Here is a 13,485-nt window from a genome sequence, read left to right on the forward strand (position 1 = left end):
TTTCATACTGATGCTCTGCTATCACCTACATAAGCAAACAAGACCATCAGCAAGAAGACTGGATATATAGTTTAAATATAGTTATTATAATGCCCCAAGTGTCACTTTGTCAGATTCCTCACGAAAGATTTCTTGACAAAATTACTTTTAATAAGCAATCAAGTCTGTTATCTGTAGACTACGTAGGCTTATATACTGTAGGTGTATGAACGTCATTTAAACAAAGGCTACTTTGTTCCACCATTGATCTTACATAGCCACAAATAGAAACATTACCTCATAGCAATTCATCCTGCAAACAGCTGTGTTTAAAAAAGAAAAATAGTGATAAAAATATGAAGGTCTTTTCTTTCACTCGCTTCCAAAACAAATGCACACCAGCCAGATCAAGATCTTTATGACCGGAGGTGATGATGCGTGTAACGGTCTGTAACACAAATGAAAGGTAGCACATGTAGCTTTCTCAAATTTGTAAAGATAGCTTTTTGCGTTCACCGAAACACCCCCATCTTCTTATCTCCAGTGCTGTTGTTAAAATTTTTACAGTGTGAGAATTCTCAAAAGAATGAATTCTGGCTTAATGTGCTGCAATTACTGTGCTCCAGCAATGCAGAGTAGATGGCGTGTTCATAACAGCCTTTAAAAACACACGATTTCCAGCACAGCTCTGCTTCTGCCTAATTTGTTTGAAGTAAAATGAAATACAACAGAGTCTCCATTGCTCCACAAAAGAAAGCCTCAATGGGAGCTTTCCTCAGAGTCCAGGATTATCATACAAATGACAGCCTTTTGTCCTTAGAACAATCTGTCATTGGCTGTCGCTTCCAAATCTTCCTCATCTCTCTGTCTCAGTCTACTCTCCACAATACTTTCTCCCTCATGCTCCTATTCCCTTTCCCTCCCCCTTAATTCTTCCAGTCAAGCCTTAATCTAGTAAAGCCAGTGTAGAGCATAATCCATCAATATTGTCAATATTCATGCCCGTTATACGCTTTGACTTCACTATAAGGTGAACGCCAGAGTCCTTTAACCAGCCTTTCAAGGCTCATGTAAGTTTCAGTCTTATTAATAATAAGACAGTTTGGAAAGCTGATAGCTATCTCTGTCAAGAATTGTGGAATCATGGCTGCATTATGCATCATGACTGCAGAGCCAGAGTTGGCATCAAGGGAGGTTATTAGCAATACAAATGGCTGGTATGATGAGAAAAGTCACTCTGTGAAGGTGATTTTTATCAGATTTGATGCTGGGTGACGGGGACCTCATAACTTCTTTTGTGAGTTGTGCGCATGTCCTCACAGCCACATGAGTCTACCCGTAAACACATTGTAGTTAACTTAAAGAAACCCAGTTACTAATGGAAATTAATTGGACGGCTTTGAATAGTCGATTGGGAAAACTTGGCGCCAACAGTGGTGTAGGCGAATGAAACCGAGCATCAGGCCTGACAAATGTCCCTTTCTATTAATTAGAAAAGGCTTATAAAAACAACATCCTAATTAATATTGGTGAAGAGGAAAGGTTGCCAGTAGGCCTGAACATTAAAGAAAGGTCCCTTTGAGATCAAACGAGGGGGCATAGTGGGAGGATGGAGTGCTCATATGGAGTCTGAGCAGGATCCTGCTACAGAGAATATTGTGCGTATGATGCCAGGTGAGCATGAGCCTGTGCTCTCTTTGTCAGAAGGTTGTGCACAGAACAGAGAAGACACTACCTGAAGGCAAAGTGAGAGGCACTTCAGTTCAGCTGCACAATCAGAGTATATTAAATTTAATTATTTGTTCTTTGAACTCCAGCAACCCCTGCATTTACAATATTTATAGATATATTACAGAGACACATATTGGATATATATTAAAGCTTTATCTTTTTTCATTGTTATCATTGACGAGCAATAGCCCAAGGACAGAGAGAACAGAGTCAATGCTCAGTGGTTATCTAGACTCATGGTTCTTTAATTTATACAGCTATTTTGTTACCAGTGGGCTTTAATAAGCTACATTTTGAAGTCCCTAACCAGCCTTTGGGTTAGAAAAGCACTGTCAACACTTAAGAGCCTTCCTGCTGTGGAAACTAACACAGCCATGGGGCTGACTAGCATGTGTCTGAGCACTTCTGGGCCCTGTTTCTGAAAGGCCCAATGGCATCAGAGTGGGGGCAGGGAGCTACTGTGCCACGCTGTTGTGTGGGGATCACAAACACAGTTGTCCACTGATCGCAGCTCCCCTACTCCCAAAGTGTGTTAGCTGAATACACCACAGAACCTTACAATCCAAGCGGCTCCAGAGACACCAAGGACAGAGAAGATACCTCTCATGTTTCCCTCGTTTTGCATCACGCATGCCATCCTGAAAGTGGTGATTTGAAGATGACTTTGAAACAGATTGATATCTCACGTTTATTTGATCAAATGTTAAATGCCTGCGCACATCTGAGGCTAATGTAATCTGAATGGACAGGGAGATAGAATGTCATTGGATGGCTTTTAATAGAGCTGCACATCCATTTAAGCCATATTGTGTTTCACGACTTAGAGATGAAAGGGGTGTTTATTAGCAAGCAAAACGTGGACCCATGTTTTTTCCATGAATTCAACAGTTAAGAGGAACTGAAGGAACTGTGATTTGTTCTTCCTGCAGGTAAACAAAAGAGACTACTTGAATGTGTCAGTGTATCCTCCTCCAAGCAATAAATAGTGAATGATCGTTTCAGGAAAGGATGAGGCAAGGCTGGTTTACGTCAGGGAGCAGAAGGGAGGAATGGCTGGAGCGCTTCCACTGATGATGTATGGAAAGTCTGAATCCATGACAACACAGGGGTTGTTCAGGAAATGGCTCTGACTAACAGCTACACTGCACACTTCCTTACTGTTAATATACAGTGGGAAACATTACATATTCATTGTAAATAATGGCTGTCATTTTCTTGTTGTGTTGTTACACTGGCTATTGTGGTAGACAGAGGTACTGTTGGAGGATAGACACACACGTGTTTACAGTAGGGGTGGGCGATCTGATGATTTTAGATCATGACCCATCTTGAAAGTGTCCATAAAATACTTTTCAGGCAAATCTTGAGATTGCTGTATTTAAAGCAGGGGTTGGTAAGATTGCAGAAACCCACCAGAGCAAGCAAAATTTTGAAAAGGTATCCAACTGAAAAAATCCCATCCCCTCTCTTCAGGTCTACCTCCACAGCTGCTCTTCTGGAACACATGAGTGTGCACTGCCTGACTACACAGACACTGACTGCCCTGTAGCTATTGCTGGCCAGCAGGGAGAAATGTAAGTGACTGAAAAGGCTAACCGGCATGACAGTTACTGGTCAAGCTGTGTACTTTGTGCTAGCGTTAAGAGCAAGAGGCTGTTGTGGCTCTGTTCTTCAGTTCAGGGGCTGTTTGCTTTGTGCGACTTGTTTAGCTGTTAAACAACAAGCTTAAGGGCTGTGCACTGTGAGTGCAGTGCATGGAAAAGAAAGTTATACAATTCAGATTGTGGATCTTGATTCCAATTAAATAGATTGTGATATTATGTTTTGGCCTGATCGCCTACGGCTATTGCACAGTGGATAAAATGGTAGATGAATCGGTCACGACACAGACTGCTTACATTTTATTTATACTCAATAAAAAAAAAAAGCAGGAGAGAAAGAGACTATTTAAAGGTACCAGCCATCATTATAATTTAAGTTCTTGCTTTTTTTCAATGAAGTGTTAAAATCAATTCGTGGCAGCAGTGAGAAGTATTAAAAAAAAACGTGCCTTTTAGCAGAGGAATAAAGTTCTGTCTTTAGCATGGATGTGTACTCTCATTTTTCATTTTCTAATATGTGTGATGGTTGTGTATCTGGGTCAGGGACAAGCTGTCCTGTCGACCATTGGTTGGGTGAAGCAGAGAACACCTTGCCTTGCTGTAAAGCTGTAAGAGTGACCCAGTGTTGATGTGCAATTTATTTGCCTCTTGTTATCCTATTGAATTCCTCCTGTCCTCATTTGTGTGTCTTTGTCTGCTTTTTCTTCACTCTTTTAGATGTGAGCTCTTTTCTCAGAGGATCTCCTATTCATCCACACATCCTGAGCCATACACTATGTTAAGAAATTAACTTCAAACTGGTTTATGGTAATTAGCATTTCTCCGTAAAATGGTTCTCCAGAAGCTACATGTTGTTCTGATAGATGGAAAGAGCTTCTTTAAAATAACATTTCCACTGCATTGCTGCAGATGTCGGTCTCCTTATAGGTTAAATTTATTTTTATTCATCTTAGCCCTTACCATGTGTTATCTGTAAATCTTTGAAGGGTTTGTGATTTAAATACCAGGACAGTCATTTGTCCTTGTTTGCATATCAAAGTGATCCATACTGCGGAGTGTAGATTGACAGGCGGCCTCTATCAAGGATGGATTTTTCTCTTTTAATGGTGGGCATTCAGATGTATCCTTCCTCTTTCCTTACAGCATGTTTGGCAATGCTGTATTTTATAATAATAACATCTTTTTTTTTAAAATAAATGTAAAACCCTTAATAAGACATCGTTCTCGCTTTAGATCTGGTAGCTGTAAAAAGCAGTTAGCAGTTAATAAGGGCATAGTTATCTGCTAATAAATGCATAATAAAGTATATATTAATCTTAATAAAGAAACAAAGAAGCTTAGTAGAGGTTTTTGTCTTTTAAGTGCATGTAAAAGTATTTTAATCTAACAATAAACATCTTTATGATGTTATAATTAAAGCTTATATAGTCTAATCAGGGGACTTATTGTCTTTTAAATAACGCTACAAGGACTTAAATACAAAGAACTACAGCATGGCAAAATAATTATCATAGATTTATTTTTATTTATTTTTTTCCAAAGCCATGCTCCAAATATTAATTTACATTTTTGCTTTCTTTTCATTAGTTAAACCAACCCAATGTTGGCATTTTTGTGAAAATGCTGAACTCTCATGCTCTGGTTAGGTTTAGGCACAAAAAACACTTGGTAGAGGTTCGGAGAACATCATGTTCTGAAAATACCACAAACACGAGATTTCCTGAGATCTTATTAAGAATACCTTGTATGTTGCCACGAACACAGCTGGAAATTGCCCCAAGGTCTCACCAAGAAAAATCACCAATATCCAGTGGTTTCAGACTTGTAATTGTTGAAACACCATCCCAAGCTGTGCCCACTGGCTTGCCGGCCTTCTTGCCTGTAATTTCACCACCATCCCCTCCACCTCCTAGTATGAAAGTCAAGTAATGAACATGCCTATGACTCGTACAAATGTGAATGTATCAGTGTTTTGCAGAAACGCCATCTGTCAACATTTATATCTGTGACTGGACTGATTAAATACAATAAACACTGATGTGGCTGATCTTATCATGAGGTAGACTTTTCCCTTGGTTGCTTCGATTCTTTCTTTTTTTTTTCTGCTTCTGTGCTATGAATAGTGTTTCTGAGTTGTGTGTGGAGGTTGTGATGAGCCAATGCTGTGCTGTTGTGCACGCATAGATTTGGGTTTCTTTCGTCTCTTCAACTGTGTCATTAGATGGCCAGTGCTGTGTCATTATGGAGCAGAGGCATGGGTGGAAGCAGCAGGAGAACAAGGTTCAGCACTCTCTCTCTCTCAAAGATCCTCCTCCGCATGTCCCCCTCTGTCTTTCTGTCCATCTGTCTGTGTCTACTTATCTTTCTGTATTTGTGTCTGCTCTCTCTCTCTCTTTCACACTTCAACTATCAGAGTGTACATGCAAATGCGGAAATGCAAATTTTCTCCCCAGGCTCAGGTTTGAAATGCTATGCTCTGCCCCCTTTCTTCATGTCCTCATGTTTCCAGCTGTTGAAGATGCTGTTTCTGCTTAATAAAGCCCATGAGATGATCTTGATACTTGCAAATAATGACTTTGATAAAACTGTGTGCAGAGCAGACAGAAAGAGAGGGGACCCTCTTTGAGGGTTATTCTCTGGTGTGTCTTATATGATACTCTGAAGCAGTTGTTCCCTAATCCAGCGACATGTGTTTTTCCAGCGTCCCAAAGCAGTTTTTCTCAACAATTACCTAATCATTTATTTTCCCTGGGCTTTTTGGAGGGCCCTGGGGGTGCTGCTATGTGGCTATTGCCCAGAGGTGACATCGTGATGTGCTTGTGTCTCTTTTGTTTTGAAATAATGCACTTTATGAGTTTTTAATGTGTTTTTCTCACCCATCCTCCCCTTAGATTAAAGACCCCGACTCTCAATCTATCCCACAGCTCAACTCTTTATTGGGCTATATTTCCACTTTATTTTTCATCCTCTGTTGTACGCTCAAGTGGAAAAGCTTGCTCTTAGAAAACACATCACAGGCAAAATGACCTCTGAAATTATCCTCTTCTCCTGGGTGAAGATCACAGCTTCTTTACACTGAGGTTGGAGAGGGTTTAAAGACTTTGATGAATGAAGAAATGCATGGATGGTTTGATATAAGAACGTATGTCACCTTAAGTTTCTTAAAACAATACACAGGCAATAAGTAACTGAACGTTCGGCAAAGGATAGAAAAACACAGTCATGGTCAGATGTGGCAGTGCAGCAACTAATGGATTTGGTTTGAAAAGAGGACATTAGCTTGAGGGAAAGCGAACATTAAAGCTCTTAAGATTTTGGTTTGTTATGAGGATGATAACCCAGAACTTGCCACTGCGGAGCTCTTTAAAAAGCATGTGCAATGATCTCATCAGACCCAGCAGCACTTAGCTGTGGGAAATGTGCTAGATAAACATTGAAGCTCTTATATCAGTATGTTTTCTTATCTGAAGAGAAAACAATATCCTAATCACTTGTGACTGGCAAGAAGTTTTAACTTCCTGAACTTTTCCAGACCATAAAAACATAATGCAGCATGGATGTCTGATTTTCTGACTGCTGTTACTTACTGTCCTTGGTCACGAACATCATTCAAGCATTAAACATTTGTAGTCAGTCAAATTTTGATTTGGACCAGGAGAGAAAATCTTTCTGATAAGCACAGTAACATTAATTTAGCTAATTAATAACATATGTATTATTTTCATTACATGTAGTCTCTTACTTCCCAACTCTGCTTTTCCATATGGATGAGTAATAATATTTACTTTAGATAAAAAGTAATAATGGTGACCTGCTCTTAGTGCCACCATGGTATTGACCGTTTGATTGCTCTCTACATGGAAGAACTCATGCAGTCACATGGTCGATTTGCTCAGTACGAGTCACCACACACAGACATATGCACACAAAATCTTTCCTAACTTTCCCCACTGTCTATGACTACAAATACTGCAGGGCGTCCCATCACTCTAGTAATTCCTACAGTCATTTTCTAACCAAACGTGCAATTACACACCCCTGGGCTTTTGTGAAGCCTGGATATCTGTGCGTATCTACATGTCCGTCTGTTTTCCATCATGTGTGCAGAAGCCTTATTGTTCACAGGCTGCTCGGAGCAAAAAAGGAACCGTCAACAAGTGGGCTATCGGCTTCGATGGCTGAACACACTTCACAAGTATGTGTTTGCTCACATCTGCTCATGTGAGAGGAGGAGGGAAAAGACAACGAATCCTGTGTTGCCATAGCAACAAAGAGGAAAGTTACCCCCAGCCCCAAATGTAGCTGGAAAAGTGCGGCGTCGGTTTCGGTCTGTGTGTGTCTGAACATGTGGGGTGCTGGTATAGCGTCACTCTGGAACCCTGGGAAGACCCACCGCCCCCCATCCACCCCAACCCCCCACCATCACTTCCTCTTCCTGCAGACAGGAGAACAGATTGCAGTTGTTCTGCTTCTCTTTCATCTGTCTGGAGACCACCAGCGAGCCGAGCCTGGCGTTTTTCATCCGCGACCTGAGTCATCCACTCTTCCCTCCATAGGATGAAAGGGAAGCTACCGAGAATTCTCCCCTGAGGTGGTCAGACAGGAAATACAGTCACCCTCACTCCCGCTGCTTATGCGTCTGTCCACATGTAAGAGCTGTCTGAAGAGTGTCTCTTTGTCATTTTCATCATGCCTCTCTCCATGAGCGTCCATGTCAGATGGGCTTGCGAATGGTCTAATAATCCTAATGACCCCGTTGCAGGTGTGTATTTAAGGCCTGTGTGTGTACAGTAGGTGTGTGTGTCCCTCTAACAGGAGGGTGCCAGAATGGAAAGGGAGAAAGAGCAGTAATTATGGCCTCCCATGTTCAGCAGAAACATCAGAGGGAAGTAATTTGTTGCTCTATATTTAATCAGTGGAGATAACGAGACTGACTGCAGCTGTCTGGGCCTATGGGCAGGCGGACAAGCAGGAACACCATTTCCTACAAAACCCATTAGTCTTTAATGCGGCCAGACACGGGGTCTTATTTCCATACTTTTCAGTGTTCAAATAATCATTATCACCCTTTCTATCTCCAATTTGCTCAATTGTACACTTTTTCTTCCTCCACCTTTTATTCTTTTCGCTTTTGTCTCCCAGCCCACCACTTGTTTCCTGTCTTTTGTATCTGGACTTGACTTCATAAAAGAAGTATTTCATCTCTTCAGTCACCTGCAGCGCCTCCTGCGTGCTCTCTTTTTTGCTCTTGCACTATCCTTATGTCTCTCTCTCCCTTTCTGTCTCTGCCCACCTCTCCATCCATCTCATAGGGTGCAGGTAGAGTTCTATGTGAATGAGAACACTTTCAAGGAGCGCCTCAAGCTGTTCTTCATCAAAAACCAAAGATCCAGTGAGTTGTCTTTGTTTGGGATCCCTCTGTCCGTAATTAGTTGGGTGATTTTCTTTCTGCTGCCTGTTTTCTTACCACATGAGTTACTCTTTAATTGAAGAGATGTGTTTTTCATTGTAGTGTGTGGTGTGCTGTTATTATTGCATTACATTTCATCACCGTTAAACGTATCCACTCTTTGTGACTGTTTCATATGTCTGTGTCGTGATTCCAATGATCAGTGGATTCATTCATAGAAATTTCATGTTTTTTTTTTGTTTTGTTTATTTTTCCCCTGCATGCATAAAGTCCTTAAGTAGATTCCCAAAAAATGTGAACGCTGTGTAAAACATAAATAAAAACATCATGTGATAATTTGCTAATACTTTTTGACATAAACAAATGTAATTTATTTAATGTTTTATTATTCATCAACTAGAAATATCAGAATTAGAATCAGAATCGCTTTTATTGCCAAGAAAAAAACAACAAACAATACTGAAAAATAATTACAAGATATGCTAAAAATATAGATAGAAATGAAAAATAGAAAAATATATCTAGACTGAATTTGATGCCAGCGACATGTTTCAAACAAGTCGGGACAGGGGCAACAAAAAAGGTAAACAGGTTCATTGGTAACAGGTGATAGCATCATGACGGGTGTGACAGGGGATGGGGCGAGTTTTAACAGTTTGTCAAACAAAGGATAATACTCGTTAAACACAATTCGTTTGCAAATTATTGTATTTTGCTTTTATTTACATTTTGCACATTGTCCCAACTATTTTGGAATCTATATATATATATATATATATATATATGCGTGTACTTATACCTTGTTTGAGAAACCTGTCTATTTTGTACCGTATTTGTTTCATACTAAATAGTTATTGCATTCACTTCTTTTGAAGGGACTAATAACTGCTTAAATAACATTTTTTAATAGTAATAAAGATGTAGTTGTAAAGAATTGGCTTTCAGCTAAGATTAACTAAAGATTAACATTCAGCAGCTACATACTTTTATTCCTTTTTAAGGTGCATAGAGCATTACACAACTTAAAAGAATCCTCCAGAGCTTTATTAGAGATTTTTTAAATATGCACAGAGAATATTTAAAACGTTACCATATTTAAAAAAAAGAAAAGAAAGAAAAGTGCCTGCTGATTGATATTTTTATTAACTGTCTTCTTTTTGCATTGCAGGTCTGCGAGTGCGAATGTTTAACTTTGCTCTGAAGGTGCTGAGCTGCCTCCTCTACATTGTCAGAGTCCTGTTGGACAACCCGCAAGAGGGAAGACAGGACTGGTGAGAGAAAATGTTGATAACGGGGGCTTAATGAGGTGAAACAAAATCTCTGTCAGTGTGGAGCCCTGATAGGAAGAGCAAGTGCATCAGGTCAATAGATAAGATTACAGTGTGTAGAGTATCCCATGAAAGGATTGGATGTAAGATGATGTTGAGAGAAGAGAGGAGGTGGAGATGCAATCAGGAAAGTAATCAGATATTTGGATTGAGCCGAGTCCAGCTTCTGGAAAATAAGTTGCTTTCATCGCTGTTTTTGTGTTGCTGTTTTTTGTCCCCCTGCAGTGTGAGTGGAGCGAACTGCACCAAACAAAACAATTCGTCCCGTCCCTGGAGTGAGGTTGACTGGTAAGTCTCTAATTATGAGTGATGGCTTTAGCCTGCAGACAAGGCCCATGAAACCACACACCCTGGAGGACCTGCATCTCCAACACTGGCCCACCGGTCGGAAACGTTATATAACACAATCAATGCAACTTCACTTAATTGACGCAGTTCACAATGCTGATGCTGAGCATTACAGAACCACATTCATTTGTCACAATCCAACTGCATGGATTAGCTGTCAACATAATATGTATGTAGTGCCTGTGTAGCCTAATCAACAGTGATCTAGTGGAGATAAAGCATGTGATCTACAACAGCAGAGAGAGGGAGAGGAACCAGGAAGTGCACACGGACCTGAGGCTACACCATGTCTCCTGCTCAGGGACCTATTGATCTAATTGGTGGCTGGTGACACTGGCTAAGCTCTGGCTCCACATGAATAAGGAGCCTGACAGAGTGAGCTCAGGAAAGGGATGGGCAGCCTCCTGCTCCAGGCAGCAGACTCGTAGGAGCAAATCAGAGCGCAGGCAGGCAAGCAGCCATGATAAGCCCCAGGGTGTCTTTGGAAAAAGAAAAAAAAACAGCTTCTCTCACAATAGAGCTGTAAATGTCCATTGATTGTATGAATATTACCTTTCTCCTACAATATGAGCACAGTGGCAACTGTGCACTCCACTGTTGTAAACAGCATAATTCAATGTTATGTAGTGTCATGAGCTTTGTTCATGGTCCCTGTTGAGTGTCACGCGTGCCATTGTGTTTGGCAGAAAAGAATTTTAACATTTTGTCCATTTTCTCAGTCTATTTTTTTGTCTTTTAATTTGCCACATCTCTCTCTGCTGCTCTTTCCTTTTCTTCCACGCTGTAGGAAACTGATCATCTGGGTGGATAGACCTCTACCGCTGTGGGCACTGCAGGTCAGATAGATCAGTACACTCTTGTGTAAACAAGGCCTCAGTCTGTTTACACACATATCTGCACATCAGTTTTATCAGCGTTAAATTTACATCACATGATTTAAGAGCCTAAATACATGAAATCAGTTCATTTCTCCTGACACTACAGTATGATTACACATGCATATATGTACACAAACAGACACCGGACTGTGTCTTGCTTCACTTAAACCTGTTCCCTCTGAAGCTCAATCATCAGCACGCCTACTGATTCCACCCACGCTCTTCTCTTCCATCTCTGCGACTCCTAATTTCTCTCTGCTCCAACTGTCTTGACTCCTCTCTGTGTCTACTCTCCCTCTGTCTGCATTTCTAAATTTCTCAATAACTCTGTCTCTCTCTCTCTCTCTCTGCAGGTGCTTGTGGCTTTCATCAGCTTTTCAGAAACTATGTTGCTCGTGTATCTCAGCTACAAGGTGAGTTACGTACCCGTTGACCCCAACAGACCATCAGAAGCCTTTTGTGATGCCTGTGGCTGTGATGTCTACATGTGGGGTGTGTGTGGGCGTGCATTTTATGCTCAAAGGTAGTGTTTGTCTACTTCGCAGTCCTGCTAAATGGAAGTTTTCCTTTCTCCTCTTGCATTCGGAGCGTACCTGAGCAGGCCTTGAGGCTTCCTCAAGCACCATCCTGTTATTGACACATCAGAAAAAACTTTAGGGGAGGCCCCTGTGTTGCTGTAGTTGGGGGTTGATCCATCAACGGGTTGCCCTGCCTTTGATGTACTTGACACTATAAGCCTATAAAAGACTCCCTCTGCAGATTGTTCTGGAGGCTAGAGGCCTTAGCATTTAGAGTTGACTGATTCCTGTGGACATACCCTGTGCCTGTCCACCTACACTAGCCAGATTCAGGTCAGCCATATGTAGGTGGCAGACATAAAAAAAACATTGGTTGACATCTTAATTGAATGGTAAGTAATGCTGCTCTCAAAGGGCACAAGGGAGCTGTTTAACCCATACACATCCCAATCTATTCTATTGTGCACAAGCTACTCAATTTGTCGCTTTCCATTCTCCGCAATCATGCCTGTTATGTGGTAATCCCTTAAGGTCACCATGACAGTGGAGTTCCCTGACCCTGTGTGTGGTTTTTGTTTCCAGGGCAACGTTTGGGAGCAAGTATTACGTGTCCCCTTCATTCTGGAGATGATCAGCGCCGTTCCCTTCATGATCACTGTGAGTGGAAAGATACGGCCCAGTGACGTAACGTGTAATATTGATGTACAAAACCACGTTATAAAGAGAAAATAAGACAAATGTTAACTCTAAAAATCATTATGGAGATGTGTTTATTTACTGTAAAATGAATTTATATTAATGATAACTGAATGTCAAGATTGCAGATTTTTGTAGATAACAAACAATTTTGTCACGTAGGATTACTGACCTCAGTCCCATCCTCCCTTCTTGAACATGTTTAATACAGTAACACAGAAAGGATATCACAACAGGCACATGCACATCTCTTTCCTTGCAAGAGATCCTGTGACTGTATAAAACATCTAAAAAAAAAGTGATGAGACAGACAGCCAAGCAGACTGAAGCTTTCTCTTCTTGACAGGTGATTTTGCCCTCCTTCAAAAACCTCTTCATCCCTGTATTTCTCAATTGCTGGCTGGCCAAACACGCACTGGAGAACATGATAGTGAGTGAAAGACTGTCTCCTTATCCAATTTTTCCATTAGGTTCATCTCAACATCTCTGTTGTTTTGTTGGCATGCACTTGCCCCTCTATGTCTCTGCAATTTCAGCTCACCAGCTTTTTCTGCCTTGAAGGTAAATCAGTCACTAAACATTTAAACGTGCACCTTGGGATTGTTATTGAAGCTTCTTAAATTCCCTGCCTCCTCCTGTCCTTTGACAGCTAACAAAGCTCGCTTCTCCCTTTTTAGTGCATTTTTATATTCCAGCCATCCTTTTTATTGTCTTTTTCCTGCTAGTCCTCGACCGCATTTTATCCTCATTTTACACCTCAACAATGCAGCACTTACTGCACCTGAACTCATATGTGTCTGTCTCTCTGCAGAATGATCTCCACAGAGCAATCCAGAGGACGCACTCAGCCATGTTTAACCAGGTGGTGATACTCATCAGCACGCTGGTCTGTCTCATGTTCACGTGGTGGGTATTCTCGCTGCTGACACTGAAATGAGAAGGGGGGCAACCAGGAAAAAAAAGGTGGAAAAGAGAGGCAGAAATTTATAGGCGTCG

General features: G+C 41.0%; 1 protein-coding gene across 1 annotated transcript in view; it reads left to right on the plus strand.

Annotated features, from left to right (window-relative positions):
• kcnt2b (potassium sodium-activated channel subfamily T member 2b) overlaps positions 1 to 13,485 on the plus strand; it is a 41,582-nt gene that overhangs the window by 3,301 nt on the left and 24,796 nt on the right. The window contains exons 2-9 of the mRNA XM_073495149.1: positions 8,624 to 8,703; positions 9,890 to 9,992; positions 10,275 to 10,337; positions 11,185 to 11,233; positions 11,629 to 11,688; positions 12,376 to 12,450; positions 12,836 to 12,919; positions 13,301 to 13,395. Coding sequence (XP_073351250.1) covers positions 8,624 to 8,703; positions 9,890 to 9,992; positions 10,275 to 10,337; positions 11,185 to 11,233; positions 11,629 to 11,688; positions 12,376 to 12,450; positions 12,836 to 12,919; positions 13,301 to 13,395 — 609 coding nt within the window. The remainder of the gene's footprint in view (positions 1 to 8,623; positions 8,704 to 9,889; positions 9,993 to 10,274; positions 10,338 to 11,184; positions 11,234 to 11,628; positions 11,689 to 12,375; positions 12,451 to 12,835; positions 12,920 to 13,300; positions 13,396 to 13,485) is intronic.

This window comes from Pagrus major, chromosome 23, assembly GCF_040436345.1.
Source record: "Pagrus major chromosome 23, Pma_NU_1.0".
Taxonomy (NCBI): Eukaryota; Metazoa; Chordata; class Actinopteri; order Spariformes; family Sparidae; genus Pagrus; species Pagrus major.